The sequence below is a fragment of the Suncus etruscus genome, chromosome 3 (genome assembly GCF_024139225.1).
Source record: "Suncus etruscus isolate mSunEtr1 chromosome 3, mSunEtr1.pri.cur, whole genome shotgun sequence".
Taxonomy (NCBI): domain Eukaryota; kingdom Metazoa; phylum Chordata; class Mammalia; order Eulipotyphla; family Soricidae; genus Suncus; species Suncus etruscus.
The window spans coordinates 110,033,799-110,057,334 of NC_064850.1; the positions used below are offsets into that span (position 1 = coordinate 110,033,799).

Sequence of the window (23,536 nt, forward strand, 5' to 3'; positions counted from 1 at the left end):
TTTAAGACATTTCTAGGGTAAAAGTCTTTTAAGTTGGTGTACCTCAGTATTTCTTTTTTTCTCTCCCCTCCCCTCCCCTCCCCTCCCCTCCCCTCCCCTCCCTTCCCCTCCCCTCCCCTCCCCTCCCCTCCCCTCCCCTCCCCTCCCCTCCCTTCCCCTCCCCTCCCCTCCCCTCCCCTCCTTTTCTGAGAAAGACACTATTGCAACTCAACTCTTCTCTTCTCTTCTCTTCTCTTCTCTTCTCTTCTCTTCTCTTCTCTTCTCTTCTCTTCTCTTCTCTTCTCTTCTCTTCTCTTCTCTTCTCTTCTCTTCTCTTCTCTTCTCTTCTCTTCTCTTCTCTTCTCTTCTCTTCTCTTCTCTTCTCTTCTCTTCTCTTCTCTTCTCTTCCTTTTTTGAGAAAGACACTATTGCAATCGTACTGCATGTGCCCCATGAGCGAGTGGGACATAGGCTTTCTTAATCTAACTGAGCACTGAATGATGTGTGTGTGTGTGTGTGTGTGTGTGTGTGTGTGTGTGTATAAATGAGTACGCGCGCATGCACGTTAGAATAAAAAGTTTTACGAAGTCTATAATATAGCAGAAAAGGTGTTTGCCTTTCATACAGCTCTGTTCAGAACCTCATATGTTCCCCCCAGGGCCCTGCCAGGAATAAGTTTTGGGTATTGCAAGTAAAGTTTTTACAAAGGATACACACACACACACACACACACACACACACACACACACACACACACACACACACACAGAGTTCATTTCATTTGCTAATTTTTTTATTGACTAATAAACCTATAAAGGTTATTTGCTAAAGCTAAGATAAAGCTATTTACTATATACTTATGTGTATGTTTTTATAAAGCCCTAACTTAAAATTTTTAAATTTTCTATATCTCTTTTTAAAAAACCTTAAATGGGGGCTGGTGAGGTGGTGCTAGAGGTAAGGTGTCTGCCTTGCAAGCGTTAGCCAAGGAAAGATCGCTAACACGGTTCAATCCCCCAGCGCCCCATTTGGTCCCCCCAAGCCAGGGGCAATTTCTGAGCGCTTAGCCAGGAGTAACCCCTGAGCATCAAATGGGTGTGGCCCGAAAAACCAAAAAAAAAAAAAAGATACAAAAAAGAACCTTAAATGATTCAAAAACTTTTTTGGTATTCTTTGATGAAATTCAGTATGTATCCATATCACATGAATGTAGACAATAAATGGACATTATACAAACCTTCTTTCTCTCCTCCCCCTCCCCCCTATTTCCCCCTGCAGAATGTGAAAACCTTTGCATCTTCCGATAGCCTAGCCAAGGTCCAAGAAGTAGCAAGCTGGCTTTTGGAAATGAATCAGGAACTGCTCTCTGTGGGCAGCAAAAGACGACGAACTGGTGGCTCTTTGAGAGGTAACCCTTCCTCAAGCCAGGCCGATGAGGAGCAGATGAATCGTGTGGTCGAGGAGGAACAGCAGCAGCAGCAGCAGCAGCAGCAGCAGCAGCAGCAGCAGCAGCAGCAGCAGCAGCAGCAGCAGCAGCAGCAGCTGAGACAAGAGGAGGAACACACTGCACGGAACGGTGAAGTCATTGGACCAGAACCTAGATCTGGGGAGCAGAATGATTCCCAGCAAGTTCAGCTGGAAGAAAACAATAATAGATTTATTTCAGTAGATGAGGACTCCTCAGGAAACCAGGAAGAACAAGAGGAAGATGATGAACATGCTGGTGAACAAGATGAGGAGGATGAAGAAGAGGAAGAAATGGACCAAGAGAGTGACGATTTTGATCAGTCTGATGACAGTAGTAGGGAAGATGAACACACACACAGTAACAGTGTCACAAACTCCAGTAGTATTGTGGACCTGCCTATTCAACTGTCCTCTCCATTGTATACTAAGACAACAAAAGTAAGTATATATAGTCCGCTGATCTGAGAAATTTTGCATATGCATGTTAATTGTAATAAACTTTCCTGAGAGTAGAGAGTGATTGTATTGCAAAATTAATCTCTAGATGTGTCATAATAAATTGGATTAACATTTGTTTTACAAGTATTATTAGAAATTGATAATACCAATAAATAGTATTATAAACGGTTCTGTTTTATGAGAAATCTTTTAAAATTTGGAGTAGGAGAGTACAGGCATTTAAGATGCTTGTTTTGCATGCACCTAACCCCTGTTCTATATCTGGCACCATATATGGTCTCCCGAGCAATGAAAGAATGAACCCTGAGCATAAAGCCAGGAGTAGCCTCTTAGCACCACTAGGTGAGACCCACACCTTGTACCCCTCGCCTCCAATTTTTAAAAATTATATATTTTGTTTCTGGGCCAATTACTAGTAAGTTGTGTGAAGTAGATATTGTTGAGGTGAAGCATAATTTGTTTAAATCTATTAGTAAAGAATCTTATTTATAAACAGCTCATGGGGTGGGTGGGCTACGTATCATAGATGTTAACTCACATATGAAATTGAAACCCACATTATTGAAATTCATTATTTATGATAGATTTTATTACTCATTAAAAACATGAAATTGACACCTGAGGTTAAAATTTTGTTAAGTTTGAGTTGCTATTTTTTTTAAAGTTATAGTATTGGATTGGACATAGTTAAAGATATTAAACATTTTTTCCTACACCATAAAGCAAAAACATTTTTTGAAGTGCTATCTTCACTACTTACTTTTCTCTGGCTATTAGATTTGTTTAGAAACATCAGGGTAATTGTTTATTTAGAAACATGAAGATATTGTTTTTTTATTCTTTCTGTCCCCACTTCAGTGGAATACTCATTTATTTCTCCAAGGAGGCATAGAGATTTACTGTAGGGTATCCAAACCACTTAGGCTGATATTTACTCTGAGAAACTGAAGATTATATGAAGATTCTTTCAAATATTCAACTTTGTGTTAACTTTCGGTCACTGTTTTGCTTGCTGGCAATTTACCTTTCCCATTTTTGAGAGGTAGTACTCCACTGTTGTATCTGTTTCTTACCTTATTTATCTAGTTGTAGCCCACAGAGTTAACCATAGACATAGTGTGTGCGTATGTGTGCGCATGGGCGCACCTGGGCAGTGCTCAGGGTTTACTCCTGGCTCTTGCTCAGGGGCGTGTGTGTGTGTGTGTGTGTGTGTGTGTGTGTGTGTGTGTGTGTGTGTGTGTGTGTGTGTGAGAGAGAGAGAGAGAGAGAGAGAGAGAGAGAGAGAGAGAGTGTATGTGTGTGTGTGTGTGTGTGTGTGTCAGGGTTTACTCCTGGCTCTTGCTCGTGTGTGTGTGTGTGTGTGTGTGGTTACTCCTGGCTCTGTGCTCAGGTGTGTGTGTGTGAGTGTGCGCGCACACATGCGCTCAGGGGTTACTCCTGGCTCTGTGCTCAGAAAGCGCTCCTGGCAGGCTCGGGGAACCATATGGGATGCTGGGGTTTGAACCAATGTCCTTCTGCATGCAAGGCAAACACCCAACCTCCATGCTATCTTTCCGGTCCCACCCATAGACATATTTTAAGAGGTAGACAGACTCCTATCCAAACTGGTAGAACCTAATCAACTTAAGAACTTAATGCATAATCTAGTGCTAAGAAAACTATTTCTAGTGAAATAGCTCTAGGAGGCTCTTCTAGAGATAAGGGACTGAAATTCACTATGCAGTCACACCTTCCCTGCTTTCCACAATTATCTTTTTTACTGCTTAAGCAGGGAGGAGGCAAAATGTTCATTTCTCCCTGAGTTGGAAGTAGAATGTAATTAGGCCACTGCAGTAAATATGGATTGCCAGTTCTCATTCTTCAGAATAGTATATGTGTACTTCTCTCCTCACAATGTTACATATATTATCTCACTAAAAAACGATGATGGCAAAGTATGGTAATAGTAGAGAGAAAAAGAAACAGCATTATTCTGCTGACTTCCAAACTTTACTATTATATTCTCTCTTAGCAGTCATATTATAGTCAAAATGAAATGATACAGTGTCTTCTGGGTTTTTCATCAAAATAACACTGAAGGGGAAAAAAGAAAGGAGGAAATATATTGACCAGGAGTTTCAAATGATTGAAGCTGGATTACAAGACATAGATTTTAGAAAAATATTTCTGTATTGTTATATAAGTATGATTCATGTTTTCCATAATAAAAGACTTTACATTGTCAAGAAAGTGAATACACACATCTTTCTCACACCACATGCAGACAAGATTATAATCAAATTTGAAACTAATTTTCTATATGTACCACAATCTTGCTGAAGTTAGAGCTAACTTTCCTGCTACATCAGATTTTATTTATTTATTAATTTATTTTATTTTGATATTATTGAAATAAATTGAAATTCAATAAAACATGTACCTTTTGTGGGAGCTAGAATTTATTTTAATATTTTTGACTTTTGCTAATCAGTGTTCTTTTCAAAGAGGAGAAAGTAAGCACAACTTCTATGTTTTTTCCCCATTTAGGCTTTTTATGTTTTTGTGCTTTTGGTTCTTTATCATATCAAAATTAAATAGAAACTATGAATGTCAGTGTAGACTTACAAATTGTTTTTTGGAAAGGATCTAAAATGATGTCTAACCTTTTACTTCTGTTTTTATTAAACATTTTTATAGTGAATCATTGATTTAACTTATATAAACGTTATAAACAGATTTATTATCATATTCTTTAACCTAATTGGTCCAGTATTAAAATGTCACAGACTATTACTTCCCCGTTTGTTTTTGGGCTATATCTAGTAGGTTTCATGCTCAGGGTTTCACGCCTGCTTCTATGCTTAAACAATTGGTTTAATGGGGCCGGAGCGGCCAACCCAGGATAGACCTGGGTTAAATTCCTGGCATCCCATATGGTTCCCCAGCCTGCCAGAAGTGATTTTTGAGCCCAGAGCCAGGAGTAATCCCTGAGCGTTGCTGGGTGTAATTTTTATTTAAAACAAAAACCCAATTGTTTTAATACTTGAATTGCTCTATTATTTTTGCTCTAACCTATGAAGGTTAAACTTTTTCTATATTAGGTTTTTTGGGACCTCAGCAATGGTACAGCAGGTAGGGCGTTTGCCCTGAATGTGACTGATCCTGGTTTGATCCTGGCATTTCATGTGGTCTCCTGAGCACTGAACCAGGAGTACTTCCTGAGCACCTCCAGGTATAACCAAAAACCAAAAAGAGGTTTATTTTTAATGCCCCTAACATAACTTATAGTAAGTTTAGATTTTGTTCAGTTTGTTTGGTCTAAGAAGTAACAGACTGTATGTGATTTCACATCCCTGTCTCAAGGGATTAAAATTGAAGCAGGGGCCCGGAGAGATAGCACAGTGGCGTTTGCCTTGCAAGCAGCCGATCCAGGACCTAAGGTGGTTGGTTCGAATCCCGGTGTCCCATATGGTCCCCCGTGCCTGCCAGGAGCTATTTCTGAGCAGCCAGCCAGGAGTAACCCCTGAGCACCGCCGGGTGTGACCCAAAAACCAAAAACAACAACAACAACAAATTGAAGCAGTTGCTGTGCTTGTTAGGAGACAAGAAAACTTAGTTGCTGCTGCTGGGAAGGCAGTTTCTTTCACTTCTGTATGTCTTTCTCCCTCAGTGTTCCTATATCTAAAGAGCAGGTGATTTTCTTTCTCAGAGATTTCAGTTGAAGGAATAGTGATGTCATTTAAGACGTTTAATCAAAACTACATCTTGTTGAGTTCTGCGAAACTATCGGTGATTTCTGCTGCATTTTAAATAAAAAACTAGAACTCTAGCTAGGCAAAATTTAATCTTTCTTAAAAGTAGAAGTCATAGTGTTTAATCAGAACGCAGTACGCAGATTTTGACAGGTACTTAATCTTTTCGTTCTCTTCAAGATGAAATTGTAAACAACTTGTAGATAGGCACTATTTAGTTTCATTCTTAGAAACCATAGTGTACTAAATTAGAATTTTTTTTCTACTAACGTGATTCAGGTGACTAAGCTTTTAATAAAGACTATTATTATTGAACTGAGTTCTAACATTTGGGCTGATATATACTGGGTGTGCATGTACATACACATGTGCCTGTGAGGTTTGGAGATCTTGTGTATTTTCGAGGCCATTTATCTTCACAGATATGGAAAGAGAGTTAAAATAATTGATCACTAAAGCTCTCATCTCTGTTTTCATTTGTTCTATTTTGTTTTTGTTTTGGGGCCACACCTGGTGCTCAGGAGTTATTTGTGGGTCTGTGCTCAGGACCATATGGTGTGCCAGGCAAGGAACCCAGGTCAGGCTCTTGCAAGGCAAACACCCTGCCCACTGTACTATCGCTCTTGCACCTCTCATCTCTTTTTTACAGAGACTAATATTTTTAAATGATTTTTATTTTTACCAAAATGGATTACAAATCTTTCACAGTAATATTTTAGGTACATAGTGACATTGAATCAGGGGCATTCCCACCGCCAATGCTGTCCTCCCTCCACCCCTGTTGCATATCCCCATCCTTTTGCCCCCTGGGCTGCTAGTATAAGTGGTCCCCTACAGAGACTAATTTTAATCTGTTTGGCTAGTTTTCTTTTTGTACTGATGGGAAAATTCTACTCTAGGATCATTTCCAAAGTACTTTATTTTGTAGGTTATTTTGTTTTGTTTTTGGGCCACACCTGGTATTGTTTTGAATTTAACTCCTGGCTCTGCACATAGGGATAACCCCTGCTGGAGTTAGGGGAAACAAAAGGGTGCCAGGGATCAAACCCCCGTCAGTTACATATGAGGCATGTGCCTTAACTCACTGGACCATCTTTCTGGCTTTAGAGTACTTTCATTCAGCCTGTGTGACTTAAATATGTTATGTTGGTATGTTTCATTTCGGTTGGATTAAATTGGAATTCTTGATTATTTTTAAAAACAACACTTTTAAATCACCATTTCTTTTAAATTTTGTTCAACTTTGACTTTTGGTATTTATATGGTATAATTCTTCTATAGTTTTATCCAGGATAGCCTCCAATGGTGGTTTCTATGATTCTTTTTTTTTTTTTTTTTTAATTTTGGCCCACACCCATCGGAGCTCAGGAGTTACTCCTGGCTCTGCACTCAGAAATCTCTCCTGGCAGGCTCGGGGAACCGTATGGGATGCCAGGATTCAAACCACCGTTCATCCTGGATCAGCTGCATGCAAGGCAAACACCTTTTTTTTTTTTTTTTTTTTTTTTTGCTATCTCTTCGGCCCCTCTATGATTCTGTTTTTAAGCATTTTATTAAACAAACCTTGTAGATACTATATGCACTTATTCACAATTCTTGAATATGTCAGATAGATAGATGTGATATTACTGAGAAAAGAATTCAGACCTAGGATAGGCATGTGGTACCTGGGATTGGACTCCCATAAGGAATGTGCTTTGCCTGCCATTGGAGCTTCACCTTTGGCTGGAGATAAAGAATATTTGATAATTTTTTGCATTTTCCTCCTCTTTATCTGAAGTTTTTTAAATGGGATCCTAGCAATAAAATACATGAGAAATTTCAAGAATGTCCTAATAAAAGTAACCCAAGAATTGCTTATTAATTAGACCCATCATTTTTTTTTTTTGCAAGTTCGAATGACAGATTGGCAGAGATTGTACCAAGGAGAACTTTTATGTACCCAAATATCACACTGAAAGTGACAAGAGATTTAATCTAAAACTGCTTAATTAACATTTTAAAAGCCTGTTTTCTTCCGTGTACTCTGCTGCCCTCTATGGTAGTATTTTGTGAACATTTTGAACATTTTTAGTAGAATTGAAATCTAAGTTTAGGTTCTAGACTGAAAATTGATGTTTTGTAACTTTAAGTTACATTTGAAAGTATCAGAGCTACCTTTTAGAAAGTAGTTTGCTGAAGTGCTTTTGTTTGTGATATATACATTATTGAAGATAAATCTCGAGGCTAGTTTTAATAGGAATAAATGACAGTGAAATTTGAGACTCGATGTCAGACAATATTCCTTCTAGAATTCATCTAGGGTCCAGTTACGTGTTCTTTAGCCAGCAGTTCTATACTGACTTTATATAAATTTGACTGTTCACCTGCAGATTCTGAAGTCAGTTTATTTCCCCAGAGTACCTGTCTGTCAATTTTAACCACCTTTGTCAGCAGCCTCTGACAGACAGACTTTCTGCCCACCCCCTCTCAACACTTTTTTGTTTGTTTTTTGGGACATTCTTGACTTTGTTCAGGTTTTACACCTGGCAGGCTCAGGGACCATTTGTAATCCTGGGGATTGAACCTGCATCAGCCATATCTTCTGTGCTACTGTCCAGCCTAGACCTTTGCCATATTTTTTTTTAAAAGGCCCAACCCATATTGAATACTCAAACTTATTTTATGTAGAGCATCAACTCATTTAAACAGAAAGGGAGATGCCCACTAAAACAGTTCATGTGTTTTGGTATTTTCATAAATGAGAAAGCATGGTTAAATAGTTTCTGCTGCTTTCTTGTTTAGTCTAGGTTTCTATTTCTGGTGACATACTTAATCCTTTACTTCACATTTGTCTGTTTTTCTCTATTTTTTTTTTAAATTGTTTGTCTTCTCTCCCCCCACCTCCCTCCCCTCTCCCCCTCTACCTCTCCCCCACCCCCCCAGCAGTGCTCAGGAATTCTGGGGGTCACTTCCAGTAATTCTTGGCCTGGTCATGTGGGTTTTAATACCCAGTGGCAGGCAGCAGCAGAGCACTTGTGCCTAGAGGTGTTCAGAGCTCCTGGGGCCACCACACCAGTACTCCTCTGAACCTTTAAAGGCTCTGATTATAATCCATGATTTCTTTTAACCTGCTTTTAGTAGTAGTAGTTGGTGAAGAGGATGCAGAAGTATCACAGAGGTTCTGTTTTCACTTTGGTCATTACCTGATTATTGTGGAAAATTAAGGCAGTTGTTCACATCAGTTTTTAATTTTCTTTCCCAAGTTTCTCTGTTTCTATGTTCTAGTCTTGTGGTGGGAACATGGTATGACTGTTTATTTTCTAAACCTTTGGGCCTGCTGGCACATTTAATTCGAGTTTCAATATTTGCTTGTCTTCCTCTTTTTGATGCTAGGTGCTTTTTAAATAAAAGCTGATACTGTTATTTTGAAACATTGAGTATCTTTTCTTAAATCACTTTGCACCAGACCATAATACTAAGTCGTTGATAACGAGTTCATTGTATCACTAATTGGGTAAATTTTTTGGATAAATTTTTAAATGAAATTTTATCTCTGAGTTATTGATGAGTTATTGGGCCCTAAATACTTGGTGTTTTATATTTTGCTCATGGAGTCTTTCACCAGCTTAAATAAGGTTTCTTTCTGTCTGCCATCACCTCCATGCTTCTCCATTGCTTTAAATGACTCATGCTTCTCCAGCTAACTAGATTTGGTTTTTATACCTTTCTAGAATTACAAAATTCAATTCCTTAAACTCATTATTTCTTCTTTCATTCTGCCATTCTTTTGGCATTACTACATGGCTTGGGTAAGTTTGTCCTGAGCTAACATTTAATTCCTTTCTTTAAAAAAAAACAGTAGAAATTTAATATGTTTGTCTCAAGTTCTTATTTAGGTTGAGAGTTGAAGATACATACATTGGAATATGAATATTTTTTATTTCAACTCTTCAGATGATGTATTCAAGCCAGGCCAAAAATTATAGACAAATATACCATTAACGTTTAGTTAAAACTACTTAGTATAAAGGCAGTTATATTAAGGAATATTATAATTCACCAAGAAGTTAAAAATAATCACAGTATAGGAATCATATTGCTAAAATAGAAATTCATTAAAGGAAACACATACATTCATTAAACTTCTCTTTTGTTGTTTGTTGTTGCCCACACTCAATTATGGTCAGTGCATGACTCCTATCTCTGTGATCAGGAATTACTCCTGGTAAGTTCTTGGGGGACCATATGTGGTGTCGGAATTAGAACAGGATGGGCTGCTTGAAATGCAAGTGCATCTTAACCTACCCTGTACTATCTCTGGCCCCAGGCTCATATATTTTTAAGTAAAATTTAATTACAAGAAAATAGTTACAAATATAAAATTTCTTATAAAGTTTAGGGACTGAAATGATAGTACAGTGGGTATGGCACTTGCCTTGCACATAACCAATCCAATTTCCATCCCCAGTAATCCATATGGTTCCCTTAAATCTGCCAGAAATGATTAGACTACTGAACCTACCAGGAATAAACCCTGAGCACAGCTGGAATTGGCCCCAAAACAAATTCAATCAAAAATGTATAATATGATCCCAGTTATGAAATAAATATACACTAAAAATATATTTATGCAAGGAAAAGTAAGAAAAATTAGACCGCGTGTTAAGAATTATTTCTGAATGTTATTAAATTTATTTCTGATTTTTCTTCTAAAGTTCAAAAATGTTCAGCTTGTTAGAAACCTATATATATATTTATTTTTAGAAGCCTATATTTTTAATGTTTAAAACAAACTATATTTTCTAGAAATGAATTCTGACTCTGCTTAGTCTTTTATAAAAATAATAATTTCTGGGGCCAGCGCGGTGGCGCAAGGAGTAAGGTGTCTGCTGTGCCCGCGCTAGCCTAGGACTATGGACCGTGGTTCCATCACCCGGCATCCCATATGGTCCCCAAGCCAGGAGCGATTTTTTTTTGTTTTTGTTTTTGTTTTTTCGGGCCACACCTGTTAGATGCTCAGGGGTTACTCCTGGCTACGCGCTCAGAAATTGCCCCTGGCTTGGGGGGACCATATGGGACACCGGGGGATCGAACCGTGGTCCTTTCCTTGGCTAGCGCTTGCAAGGCAGACACCTTACCTCTAGCGCCACCTCGCCGGCCCCGCCAGGAGCGATTTTGGAGTGCATAGCCAGGAGTAACTCCTGAGCACCACCGGGTGTGGCCCTCCCAAAAATTTCTATAATATTTAATGCTATAATGGGAGATTGGATTAAAAGATATTCCTTGTAAGAAATGTCATTTTATCTGATCTCTTAATGAAAATGGAACTGAGTAGAGTTGGAAAAAGCTCTGACCTCTTCAAGAGTTCTTTGTACACAGATTTATTCACATTTCAGACTCAGGTACTTCCCTGGCAATTCTCTGTTGTTAAATTTTATTAGAAGAGAATGTAGTTGTATTTTTCCTAAGTTTAAAGATATTTTATATTTGGACTTAATAGCTACATAGAGTCATTGTGATAGCACTTTTGGCTCTCCATGAATCACAGATATCTTTTATTTTAAAAAATTATTCTCTAAGCAATTTCAAACTCTTTAATATAATTTTAATGTGCCCAGTACTTTACCAGATTGTTCTCATTGATTTCTCTTCTTTTCCCTGTACCCAACTCTCTATTTCATCAAATTCATGTTTTTACTGATTTAGACTTCCTATTCAAATTTTAAATCTTCTGATATAATGTTTTCTCTGAATTGGAGGAAATTATCGAGTTCAAATTTGTGCCCAGTAAGTAGCAAAGAGTTCATCAATACACCTGGGCTTGAAAATGAAGACATCATTAGGGAATAAAATAGTTGGAAATTAATTTTTATACATTCGTGTTGACAGTTATTATTACTTTCTGTGATCTCTCCATCTAGAGCAAGAACGGACAGTTCTTATTATAGGCATTTGTGCCAGAATCAACCCTAATGACCTTACCAAACTTAGTGCCTTCTCTGTGTTTTCCATGACCACTGTTTGAGGTTGCTCAGCTCTGGACAAATTTAATTGTGTTGTCCTTTAAGTCAATATGGTGCTTCTGGGGTTCCATCCAGCTTGCCTATCCCCTGTTTTTATTCGAGCCTCATCAATGCAATGGGAAATAGCACTGATAATGATGGCTCTCTGTTTATTTTGTGGGGGTTTGTTTTTTGGGCCACATCTGGTGCCACTCTGGGGTCACCCTGGCTATACGCTCAGAAATCACTCCTGGCTTGGGGCATCATATGGAACACTGGGGGATCAAACTTCTGTCCATCCTAGGCTAGCGATTGCAAGGCAGACACCTTACTTCTAGCGACACCATTACAGCCCCAGATGCTCTGTTTTAATAGCAGTAATTATTGAGTGTTATTTACTCTATGCAAGAACATTGTTATATACATATATAATTTCATAATCTGCTAGCTTTAAATTTTTGTCACCATAACAGTAATGAGAAATATGAAGTTATTAACTCACCAGTGATCAGCCAACCAGTAAGGAGTGAAGCTAGGATTTGAATACACATTTCATTGTCGCCCAGGTTTTTTCTTAAAAGTTGAGAATTCAGCAAAGAAATCACAATAATTTTGGGTAGAGGTGACAGTTGACTAATCAATAAATCTATATTACCTTAGCATTTATTTTTAAGTTCAAAAAAGTTGACTCAATTCAATCTCTGCATACCTTTCTATTAAAGATTTTGTTTTCTTTATTTTGCTTAGTACTTTGTTCTGCTTAGTACTTTTGTACATATCACCTATTTTAAATCATTTTCAAATAATTAGTTAATGCATTTTTATAGTTATTTTAGTACTCATATCAGTCCGTGTTTTGCTAAAATTAATCAATATTCTGTTTAGCATTCTGCTTCTTGTAACATCCACGTGCAAGCTTTTATAATTGCATAAGTTTTCAGCTCCTTGGGATAGAAACCAACAAACTTGATTGATTGCTGGATTATGTGATAAGAATATGCCTAATTTAGTAAGAAAATGTCAGACTGTCTTCCATTCTGATTATGCCATTTTTCATTCCCACCAGCAATGAACGACAGGTCCCAGCATTCAAAGCTATTAGTGTTTTATATTTCGGCCATTCTAATAAGTGTGTATTTATGTCTTACCGTTGTGATTAAAATTTCTCTTGTGACATGTCATATTGATGATCTTTTCATGTATTTATTTGCTTTCTATGTATCTTTGGTGAGATCTGTTCAGAAATTTTGCCTGTTTTATTATCAAATTGTTTTTTTATATTGAGTTTTAATTTTTTGTGTAATTGAATTATGGGACTAGATCATATAATCGAGTTGCATATATACATTTTTGCAATCAGTGGCTTGTTTACGTTTTTTTTGTTTGTTTTTTACATAATCTTTCACCAGCTAGAAGTTTCACATTTGGATGAAGCCTAGGTTATCAATCATTTCTTTTACAGATTTGGTGTTAAATTAAAAAAGTTATCCTCCTGTCCAGTATCATCTAGGTTCTGACTGTATTGTCTTCTAGGAGTTCTAGTTCTGTCTTTTGCATGTGACCTTTGCCTCCATTGTATTACTTTCATTTCTTTGTGGAAAATCAGGTGCCTCTACGTATGAAGTCCTGATTTGAGCCCTTGATTGTGTTTCATTAATCATCTTACTTACTTTGGAAAAATATTATTTTGCCAATGCTACAACAGTTTGGTTTCTGTTAAATTGAAATTCTAGATTTCTAGATAGCTTTCCTTTTAAAAATATAATTTGTTATCTATATACTATTTACAGAATTTGAAAACTCTCCCCGTTTTTCCCCTTCAGCTTGTATCAGCTTGTATCTCTGAGTATAGAATAATTCTGGCTAACTTTGATATCTTCTACTTATGATTTTCTCTCATCTTTAAATATTCTACTCAAGTCATATCCTCTCAAAAGTTTCTGTTGAGAACTGGAGAGAGAGTACAGCAGATAGAGAGTTTGCATTGTTTCTCACCCACGTTCAATCCTCTGTATCACCTATGGGCCCCTGAGCAATACCAGGTATGAACCCTGAGAATTTGTGGGTGTGGCCCCAAAGCAAAAATAACCAAAGCCAAAGAGGTTTTATATTTATTTTAAAAAAGTCCATATTCAAACAAAATTATGACTCCTTAATGATTGTATGGGATGCCAGGGCTCAAACTAAGGTTGGCTGTTTATAAGTCAAGTGTCCTGCCTGCTATACACATTCTAGCTCCTATAAATGTTTTCTCTAATATATTCCAAGTGTTCAATTTTGATATATTTCAGATACATTAAAAACAAAACATTTGTTTAAATGTTTATTGGTCAGATTGTTTATTAATGGTATACTAATAACTAGAGGATACTTTGGAGAGATATTTACAATTACTATGCCTTAGACAACTTACCTTCCCTTTATAATTGGAGGACAGGTTTTAACCTAGAAATATTATTTATGCAAAATTATGTGAAGTGAATGATAGTGTTGAGGGTTTAAAATTATATATATAATATCAGTTCCCATTCTAGATTCCAATATATAAACAGTAAATGTAAATAGGTATATATTTTTGAACTATAGTGAACTTAGGTCTGTTTTGAAATCATTTTTCACTTTTTAAATTTAGACAGAAAAATAAAATTTTATTTAGTGGGTATTTTTGTTGTTGTTGGTTGTGTGTGTGTGTGTGTGTTTAGCTTTTTGGGCCATACCTGGCAGTGCTTAGGGGTTACTCCTAGCTCTGTGTTCAGAAATTACTCCTGGCAGGCTCGAGGGACCATATGGGATGCCAGGGATCAAACCCGATTGGCCACATGCAGGGCAAATAACCTACCCACTGTGCTATGGCCTTGGCCCCCAATTTTGTTTTGGTTTTGGTTTTGGTTTTGGTTTTTGAGCCACACCCGGCAGTGCTCAGGGGTTACTCCTGGCTGTCTGCTCAGAAATAGCTCCTGGCAGGCATGGGGGACCATATGGGACACCGGGATTCGAATCAACCACCTTTGGTCCTGGATCGGCTGCTTGCAAGGCAAAATGCCGCTGTGCTATCTCTCCGGGCCCTTGGCCCCCAATTTTAGTAAAATTTGTTTTTAACTTTTGAACTGTCTTCAGCTTACTTTTGTCCTTGCCTTGTGCTTAGGACCACTTCTGGTGGTGATTGGGGGACCATATACAAGGTCTGGGATCACAGGGGTCAGTTTTGTACAAGACAGGCACCCTAATTACTGCCATCTTTCTGGTCCCAGAAAAGTCCATTTCCAAAGCTTTTTACCATTGATTATAGACGGAAGAATTTTAACAGGATTCTTTTATGCTGTGTGTTGGGGAAGGGGTTGGAAGTGTATGTCATGAAAATGTTTTCATGCATTTTATAGTTTGGTTGCTATAATGACTATTACTATACATTATAATAAAGAGAAAACAAATTTGCTGAATTTAAGAGGCAGATCACAAGAGAACTTACAGCTAGAGAATTTAGATCTGGTATGTTTTAAATGCCTAATCTGTAGATGTGACTCTTCCTTCCTTCCTTCCTTCCTTCCTTCCTTCCTTCCTTCCTTCCTTCCTTCCTTCCTTCCTTCCTTCCTTCCTTCCTTCCTTCCTTCCTTCCTTCCTTCCTTCCTTCCTTCCTCCCTCCCTCCCTCCCTCCTTCTCTCCCTCCCTCCCTCCCTCCCTCCTTCTCTCCCTCCCTCCCTCCCTCCCTCCCTCCCTCCCTCCCTCCCCCCCCCCCTCCCTCCCTCCTTCCTTCCTTCCTTCCTTCCTTGCTTCCTTCCTTCCTTCCTTGCTTGCTTCCTTCTGGAAAATAGTCTTAAATTCAGTACTGTTGTTTTAGTTGTGACATATTATTTCTTTGTCCAGTTTTAGAATTTTTTTTAAAAAAGAAAAATGTTTTTAAAAGTACATACAAGGGGCCAGAATGATAGTACAGTGGGTAGGGCATTTGCACGCAGCCTACCTGGGTTCAATACCTGGCTTTCCATATGATCTACTGAGCTTGTCAGGAGTGATTCCTTAGCGCAGAGCCAGGCATAAGCCCCGAGCACTGCAGATGTGGCCCAAAAACCTACCAAAGGGGGTGGAAAAAAAAGAAAAAAGAAAAGAAAAAAGAAAAGAAAAAAAGAAAAGTGCTTTCAAGGGACCGGAGAGATGGCATGGAGGTAAGGCATTTGCCTTGCATGCAGAAGGACAGTGGTTCGAATCCCTGCATCCCCTATGGTCCCCTGAGCCTGCCAGGAGTGATTTCTGAGTGTAGATACAGGGTAACCCCTGAGCGGTACTGGATGTGACCCAAAAACCAAAACAAAAAAAAAGTGCTTTCAAAAGTTTTCAGTGGATACCGTATTTGCCGGTGTATAAGACGACCCTTCAATCCATGAAAAACTTCCTAAAAGTCTTAAAAGTAAGTTACTTCTTAAAAGTAAGAGGTGTGCGGATCGCTCGTCCCTGAAGCTGGAACAAGTTTCAGCATGCTGTATACCAGCATATAATATGACTCCCGGCTTTTAGGAAGTTTTTCATGGGTCGCAGGGTTGTCTTATACGCCTGCAAATACGGTATTCTAAATAGAAATAGTAGTTCAAAATAAAGCATAGAATTGTAAAGACTCAGAAAGCAACATTTATTTTTATTTTGTAGCCGTTATATTTTAGCGTTTCAGATATTTTAAAAAATCAAAGGAAATAACTTACTATGAGACATATACATTTGAATTACAGTACTTTAGAATTTGTTTCTTAATTGAACACTAGAGGGCCCTACAATACTTTATTGATAGTGATATAGCTGCTTGTAATGTATGTAAGTTGGGAGTGCCAAATATATTTTCTTCCTTAGAATTACAAATAAAATATTTGGACTAGTTTTGTATATTATCATATAGGCCAGATACCTAGGATCATCAAGGTTTGTTATTTTTTAATCTTTTGCCATCAACTAGCATATCTTAATTTTGTTGTTTATGAGCAACAGTAATAACAAGTGAGGAGAGAATGGTCTTGGAATAAATGCATACACATTTACATAAGGCAACCATATTATACTTTGTGTGTGTGTGTGTGTGTGTGTCTGTGTGTGTGTGTGTGTTTGTGTGTTAAGGTATTTTCACATAGATGCAGTAACAATAAAAATTATCTTTGACTGCTCTGGACTTGATTGAAGCAAAGAAATGTTTCATCCTGTCCCAATTGGATAGTTGAATGAATGGAAAAAAGTCATTCTGCATCAGTAAAATATTCAGGCTGTTAACAATTAGAGGACCTCAAGACAGAGGCTTTAGAGTATGATAGTAGCGTTCAAGTGAGAAAATCAGCAGACAGATTCTAGCCGGGAAGGTTAACTGGACTAAGGACTATTGTTGATAGCATCTAAAAAAGCTCAGCATTTTAAGTAAGTAGCTTTGGTTGAATTTTTATTTCACCATATACATTTATTTCTGTGTTATCTTTCTGGATCATTGTTTTTACTCCTGTTTGCCCTGCCTGCTGAGCTCCTGGGAAATGTACTGTGTATACCTACAAGGTATCCTGAAAGAGGATAGTGTGACAGAAAGAAGAGGCGATAATACATAATACATTCTGGGCCAGAGCTATAGCACAGTGGGTAGGGCATTTGCCTTGCATGAGTTCAACCTGGTTTCGATCCCCAGCTCCCTGGCATCCAGATGGTTCCCTGAGCCTGCCAGCTATGATTTCTGAGCACAGAGCCAAAAGTAAGCCCCAAGTGCCACTGAGTGTGGCCCAAACCCCCCACCCCAAGACTTTGAGCTAGAGATTAGATGTTTAAAAAAAAATGTTCTTTAGATACACTTTACATAGAAAAAGCAAAATGTGTGCACATACAAAAATGATTATCTAAAAATAATAAAATAGTACATTCTTCCTTAGGTTTATTTTAAATTGTTTTTCTTAAATCAGTGGCAAAACTTTGATTCTTGATTTTAAATTTTGTTGTAGAATTAATTTGTTTTTTTGAATAACAGTGGTTGCTTTTTATTGTAGTTAGTACTTTTTTACTTAAAGTTATTACTGATACAGTATTTCCTATCAAAATTATTTCTGTGCTTTGCTACTTTTCCTCTATCATTTTCGTTTTTTGAAAGCCGCATTTTATTACTGTATTGGACAGATTAGTCTTGGTTTAGATTATTTCAGTCTGGATATTCTGATCTTTTTGCCTAGATAATGAAATTGATTATTGATAACATTTTTGATTATTTTTAAATCATCATGAGTGTAAAATGGTTCAAATAGTGGTAAGGAGAGTGTGATTTCCAAAGTCATACTATATAGAGTTCACAAATGCTAATTCTGTCAATGTATAACACTTTGACCAGGGTTAAATTGTTTGCCTTGCTTGCAGAATTATTGTAGAGATGTCAATTATTGACCATATTGCAATACTGGAGAGAGTCTGTGAGAAAGAATCATTACTGGCAGATATTTTATAGTATTTGCTATTAAATTTCATGATTTATTATTTTAGCTGTTTTTCAGATGAAGACTAGCTACCTTAACAAACAAGTCCAATTTAGATAAACATTGCAACATAGTTTTAGTTCCAACAATATCTTTATGTGTTTTGGGTAGAGGGGGTTGTGTATGGACTATACTTGTTTGTGTCAGAGCTTACTCGTGGTTCTGCTTAAGTATCACACCTGGAAGGGCTTAAGGGACCATATTTAGTGCCCAGAATTAAAATGGGTTCAGTTGCATTCAAGGCAGGTGTCTTGCCACCCTGTCCTTTATCTTGGCCCCAAACCAACTTTTTAGCATTGTAAATTTTATTAATGCTAAATTGGGAACACTCTTGTTCCTTGACAGGTACTTTTGCTCCACTAATTGGTGGTTCATTCTGAACCAAGAGGAAATTTGGATCACCTCAAAACAAATTTTGTTAATATTAAAGCTTTGATTCCTCATATGAAAGTATTCAGAAATATGAAAATGCTAGTTCTATTCAATACTTGTTGAATGTTAGTTCTATTCAATATTACTTGTGTGTTCTAAAACGGAATAATTAAAAGTAGAATAAATGCAGAGGGAGTTTTTAAAAACAGCTGTAGAAATTTTATTTACTTCTTGATTATAAAGCATATTTTATATCTGTACATTAAAATGATTATTATACAAGGATAAAAATCATAACATGTGAAGATAATTAAAATTTAAATGGTATCTATTTAGGATGCCTTTGATGCTTGTATAGCTACTTGCTATATATGAGGTATAGGGCTAACTTGATTTGTCCTGGGAGCAATGATTGTTAAAGTATCCTGTACATAAATTTGAACCACTAATTCTGTGAATCTTAAATAGTATGTTGATTCTTTATAGATCATCAGGAATAAGAATGACATAAGTTTTTATCTGTTTACTATTTTTGGGAAGGAATTTCTTTTGTTTAAATATACTATATCCTTTATGCAGTAGGGTTTTATTATTAAAGAAAGTGTCTTTGGGTCTAGAGAGATATTACAGGTAGATGAAGTAGATAGGGTCTTGCCTTGCAAGCACCCAACTCAGGTTCAATTCTCAATACAACATAAGGCCCCTTGAGCCCTCCAGGAGTGATTCCCTGAATTCAGAGCCAGAAAGAGCCTTGAGCACCAGTGAGTGTGGCCCAAATACCAATAAATAAATAAAGTTTAAAAAGAAAAAGTCTCTCTCTCTCTCTCTCTCTCTCTCTCTCTCTCTCTCTCTCTCTCTCTCTCTCTCTCTCTCTCTCTCTCTCTCTCTCTCTCTCAAGAAATTGCATTTAGAAGTTGTTTTATTTTCTAAGTGAAAATGCTTTATCTGAGTTTCTGCTGAGCATTATGGAAATTTTTGGTTATTGAAAACAGATACAAGTGAGAAATGTAAGTCTGATGAGAGTACTAATGAGCATGGGGAATATAACGAAAGAATTACTCATTTACTTGGCTATAGATGTTGATTTTATATGTCTACACTATAAATTTAATTCTAGAATGAATTGTTTGTACTTTACCAATATGCTGCCATCTGTTTTAGGGTCTAATGTATGAAATTGTTAAATATTGTGAGGTACATCTGTGGCATTATCATTTACTGTTTCATTTTTCAAGTTTATTCTTACTATTTTACTGTGTATAGAAAAGGAGATTAGAATTTAAAGATGGGATTGTTATTCTGTATTAATTAGCCATCAATGATACCACACGTACATCTTAATATATTTTTATGTTTTTTCACTAGAAAGGAACAATGCAAGAATTGCTAACTGGTATCTTGTATAGTATTTTTTTTTAACACATTTAAACTTGTTATCTTAACTTCTAAAAATTTGGAGATTTTTACATAAAATAGTGTGGTTTTTTTCACCTTCTTTTGCAAGTAAGCTGACTTTATGGGCTCATGTATTTACAAGAACCATATAAAGCCCCTTGGGTTTCAGTTAAAACTTTGTCCCTTCTGGTGCCTCCTCCCCTTTGAAATCTACCTGCTTCTCTATTCATTTGAGTTTGTTTGATATAAAGAAAAAAGTATGTTGTTTTTCCTTTTTTGTTGTTGTTGCATTAGATTGGTTTGGCAGTAAATTCCAATTCAATATAACAAGTAACAGCTTCTCAACTTATTAAAAATAGAATAAACTAGACACTTTCTTTCTTTTTTTTTTTTTTTTTTTTTTTTTGGTTTTTGGTTTTTGGTTTTTGGTTTGGGGGCCACACCTGGCGGTGCTCAGGGGTTACTCCTGGCTGTCTGCTCAGAAATAGCTCCTGGCAGGCACGAGAAACCATATGGGACACCGGGATTCAAACCAACCACCTTTGCTCCTGGATCGGCTGCTTGCAAGGCAAACACCGCTGTGCTATCTCTCCGGGCCTGACACTTTATTTCTTTTTTTTTTGTTTGTTTGTTTGGTTGGTTGGTTGGTTTTTGGACCACACCTGGCGGTGCTCAGGGGTTACTCCTGGCTATCTGCTCAGAAATAGCTCCTGGCAGGCACGGGGGACCATATGGGACACCGGGATTCGAACCAACCACCTTTGGTCCTGGATTGGCTGCTTGCAAGGCAAGCGCCGCTGTGCTATCTCTCCGGGCCTGACACTTTATTTCTAATGGTTATTATGAAGGTGAAACTTGATCACCAAAAACTTCAATTCACTACGTACTTTATCATATTTCGTAAAATTTTGAAATGAACTTGGCCAGGTCTTCTCTATCATGTTAATAGTAAATTCAAGTTTTTATTTTTAAGCTTCTTTGTTTGGTATCATGTTACTGTTGCTTTAGTTCACTGGGTTTTGCTTAATTTGTTTGGGCACAGTTGATGCAGGGTGGTAGTTATGATGACTGGAGGTGAGATATAGCACCATAAAATCTCTCTCTCTCCCTCCCTCTCTCTCTCCCTCCCTCTCTCTCTCCCTCCCTCTCTCTCTCCCTCCCTCCCTCTCTCTCTCCCTCCCTCTCTTTCTCCCTCCCTCTCTCTCTTCCTCTCTGCCTCCCTCTCTGCCTCCCTCCCTCTCTGCCTCCCTCCCTCTCTCCCTCCTCCCTCCTTTCCTCCCTCCCTCCCTCCCTCCCTCCCTCTCTCCACCCCTCCCTCCTTTCTTCTCTCCCTCCCTCTCTCCCTTCTCTCCTTCCCTCTCTCCCTCTCTCCCTCCTTCCCTCCCTCCCCCTCTCCCCCTCTCTCCCCTCTTCCTCCTTCCCTCCCTCCCAACCTCCCTCTCCCCCCTCTCCCTCTCTCCCTCTCTCCCTCTCCCTCTCCCCCTCCCTTCCCTCTCTCCCTTCTCTTAAAATTTTCTTCCTTGAGGGACTGGAGCAATAGCATCTGATAGGGCATTTGCCTTGCACACAGCCGACTTGAATTAGATCCCTGTAATCTTATATGGTCCCTGAAGCCGAAGCCTGCCAGGAATGATTTCTGAGCTCAGAGCACTGCTAGGTGTGACCCCCAAATCAACAACCATCACAAAAAATATACTTTCTTCCCTGAGGCTCCAAGGGCTGGAGCACGTGCTTGGCATGTGTAAGGATCCAAGTTGTATCACAGCATTGTATTAGCCCCCCAAACCCCCAGAATTGCTGGAAAACTCTCAACACTCAAGGCCATTCACTTTCCTGTTAGGGCCCAAAACAGAGCAAGACCGAATATTGCTGGTTAGTCCCTCTCTCTCATTCTCTTAACTTCTTTCCTTCTCACCCCAAGAACCCTTTTCTTAAGGTCTCCATATTTTTGTTTTGTTTTGTTTTAAACCTGGGTTTGATGAACTACTTTACAAGCATATTGACCTCTGGCCACTGAGACTACTACTGCAGTATAGCAGGGAAACATGGGAGTTTTCAGAAAGCAGGGTGGAAGCTGAAATGCTTTTTGTTACTTTTTGTTACTTTTGAATCTCTGAGTGCACAGAATTTAACGTTCACATTCACTCATGGTTGGGACAGATTCCATCTTTTATTGGGAGAATTTCAGAGCCCTTTGTAGGAGAAGGGGGATGTTGTGACTGTCTTTGAGAAGCAGAGTTTGCCATAGAGGTCAGATATTGTTGTTCCTATGATAGTCCTTTATGTTCTTTTTGTTTTGTTTTTGTTTCTTAGCCCCATCTGGTGACTCTCAGGTTACTCCTGGCTCTGGGGTCAGAAATAGCTCCTGGCTTGGGGGATCATTTGGGACGCCCATAAAGAAGTCACCAACTTTACATTGTACTGTAAAAGAATTAGTGTCATTTTCTCATCTAGTGTACTTCAACTCTAGTAGACTTTCCTGGTAAAATAAATGATTGATAAGTAATATATAAGTAAAATAAATGATTGATAAGTAGGCTGATGAACTCCTTAAGGCTTGTTTATAAAAGTAACTTAAATGATGGATGTTTAACATATTAAAGCAATTCTTCACAGTTAAACTATTTTGAGAATTGTGAAAGTCAATTTGCTTTAAATCACTTTGCCACATGAGGCTTTTGCATGACTGAAATATCTGTAATTACTATGTCATTTTTGTCATAGTTGACTTAAAGGTATAACTATAATAGCCATCAGCTAAATTCTTGGTGAGCAGCTGTGTGAGACCAACTTAACAGCTGGGGTAAACCAGCACAGAGTGCAAGAGTTAAACTTAATCATGAGGCAAGTTATGTTATAGTCATTAAGGACTTCATACTGGGCATTTTTGAAATACTTAAGACATTTAACATTGAACATTGTTTTATCTTAAATACTTCCTTAAATGTTTAATTGAAGAATGTAAAATTTATACTATTATTAGCAACTAAACTTCTAAAACACAAATATGGAAATAATATCAGAGTTTTTTTTTCCAATAACAATATATAAAGTAGGGTGCAGATCGATGGGACAGCAGGCAGGCAAGCAGGGTGCTTGCCTTGTACGTGGGCAACTCAGTTTTAACCTCCCTGGTACACCAAACAGTCTTCCAAGCACCACCAGGAATAATTCCTTAGTGCAGAGCCAGGAGTAAGTCCTGAGCATCCCCAAACAAAAACAAATTATACATACATACATACATACATACATACATACATACACACACACACAGAGAAAGAGGGAGATTGAGAGTATTCTTTTTCACTGTTGGGCATGGTAGAAATGAAAAATTGCAGCCAATTGATTGTATTATATGAATTCAAAAAGATTCTCATTGCTTTTAAAATCAAATTTAAAAATTCTTCAATTATTTTATTATACAACAGAGATATAGTTATTACACAGATAGATATCTATTTTTCAGCAAGTGTTAATAAGTATTAGCTTTTATTTAAAACTATATTATTTCTAAGGCTGGAGCATAGTACAGTGGGTAGGGCACTTATCTTGCCCTTTGCTGACTTGTTTTATTTCCAGCATCCGTGGTCCTCTGATTCCATCAGGATTGATCCCTGAGTGAAGAGCCAATAGTAAGCCCTGAGTACCAGTGTGTGTGATACTAAAACAA

General features: G+C 37.8%; 1 protein-coding gene across 2 annotated transcripts in view; it reads left to right on the forward strand.

Annotated features, from left to right (window-relative positions):
• FBXW7 (F-box and WD repeat domain containing 7) overlaps positions 1–23,536 on the forward strand; it is a 221,202-nt gene that overhangs the window by 122,435 nt on the left and 75,231 nt on the right. The window contains exons 3-4 of one of the 2 annotated variants that reach the window (XM_049769608.1): positions 1,258–1,434; positions 1,498–1,884. In XM_049769608.1, coding sequence (XP_049625565.1) covers positions 1,327–1,434; positions 1,498–1,884 — 495 coding nt within the window. In that variant the 5' untranslated portion in view covers positions 1,258–1,326. Of the gene's footprint in view, positions 1–1,257; positions 1,470–1,497; positions 1,885–23,536 lie in introns of those variants that run through there. The other variant, XM_049769610.1, reaches the window with a different exon arrangement.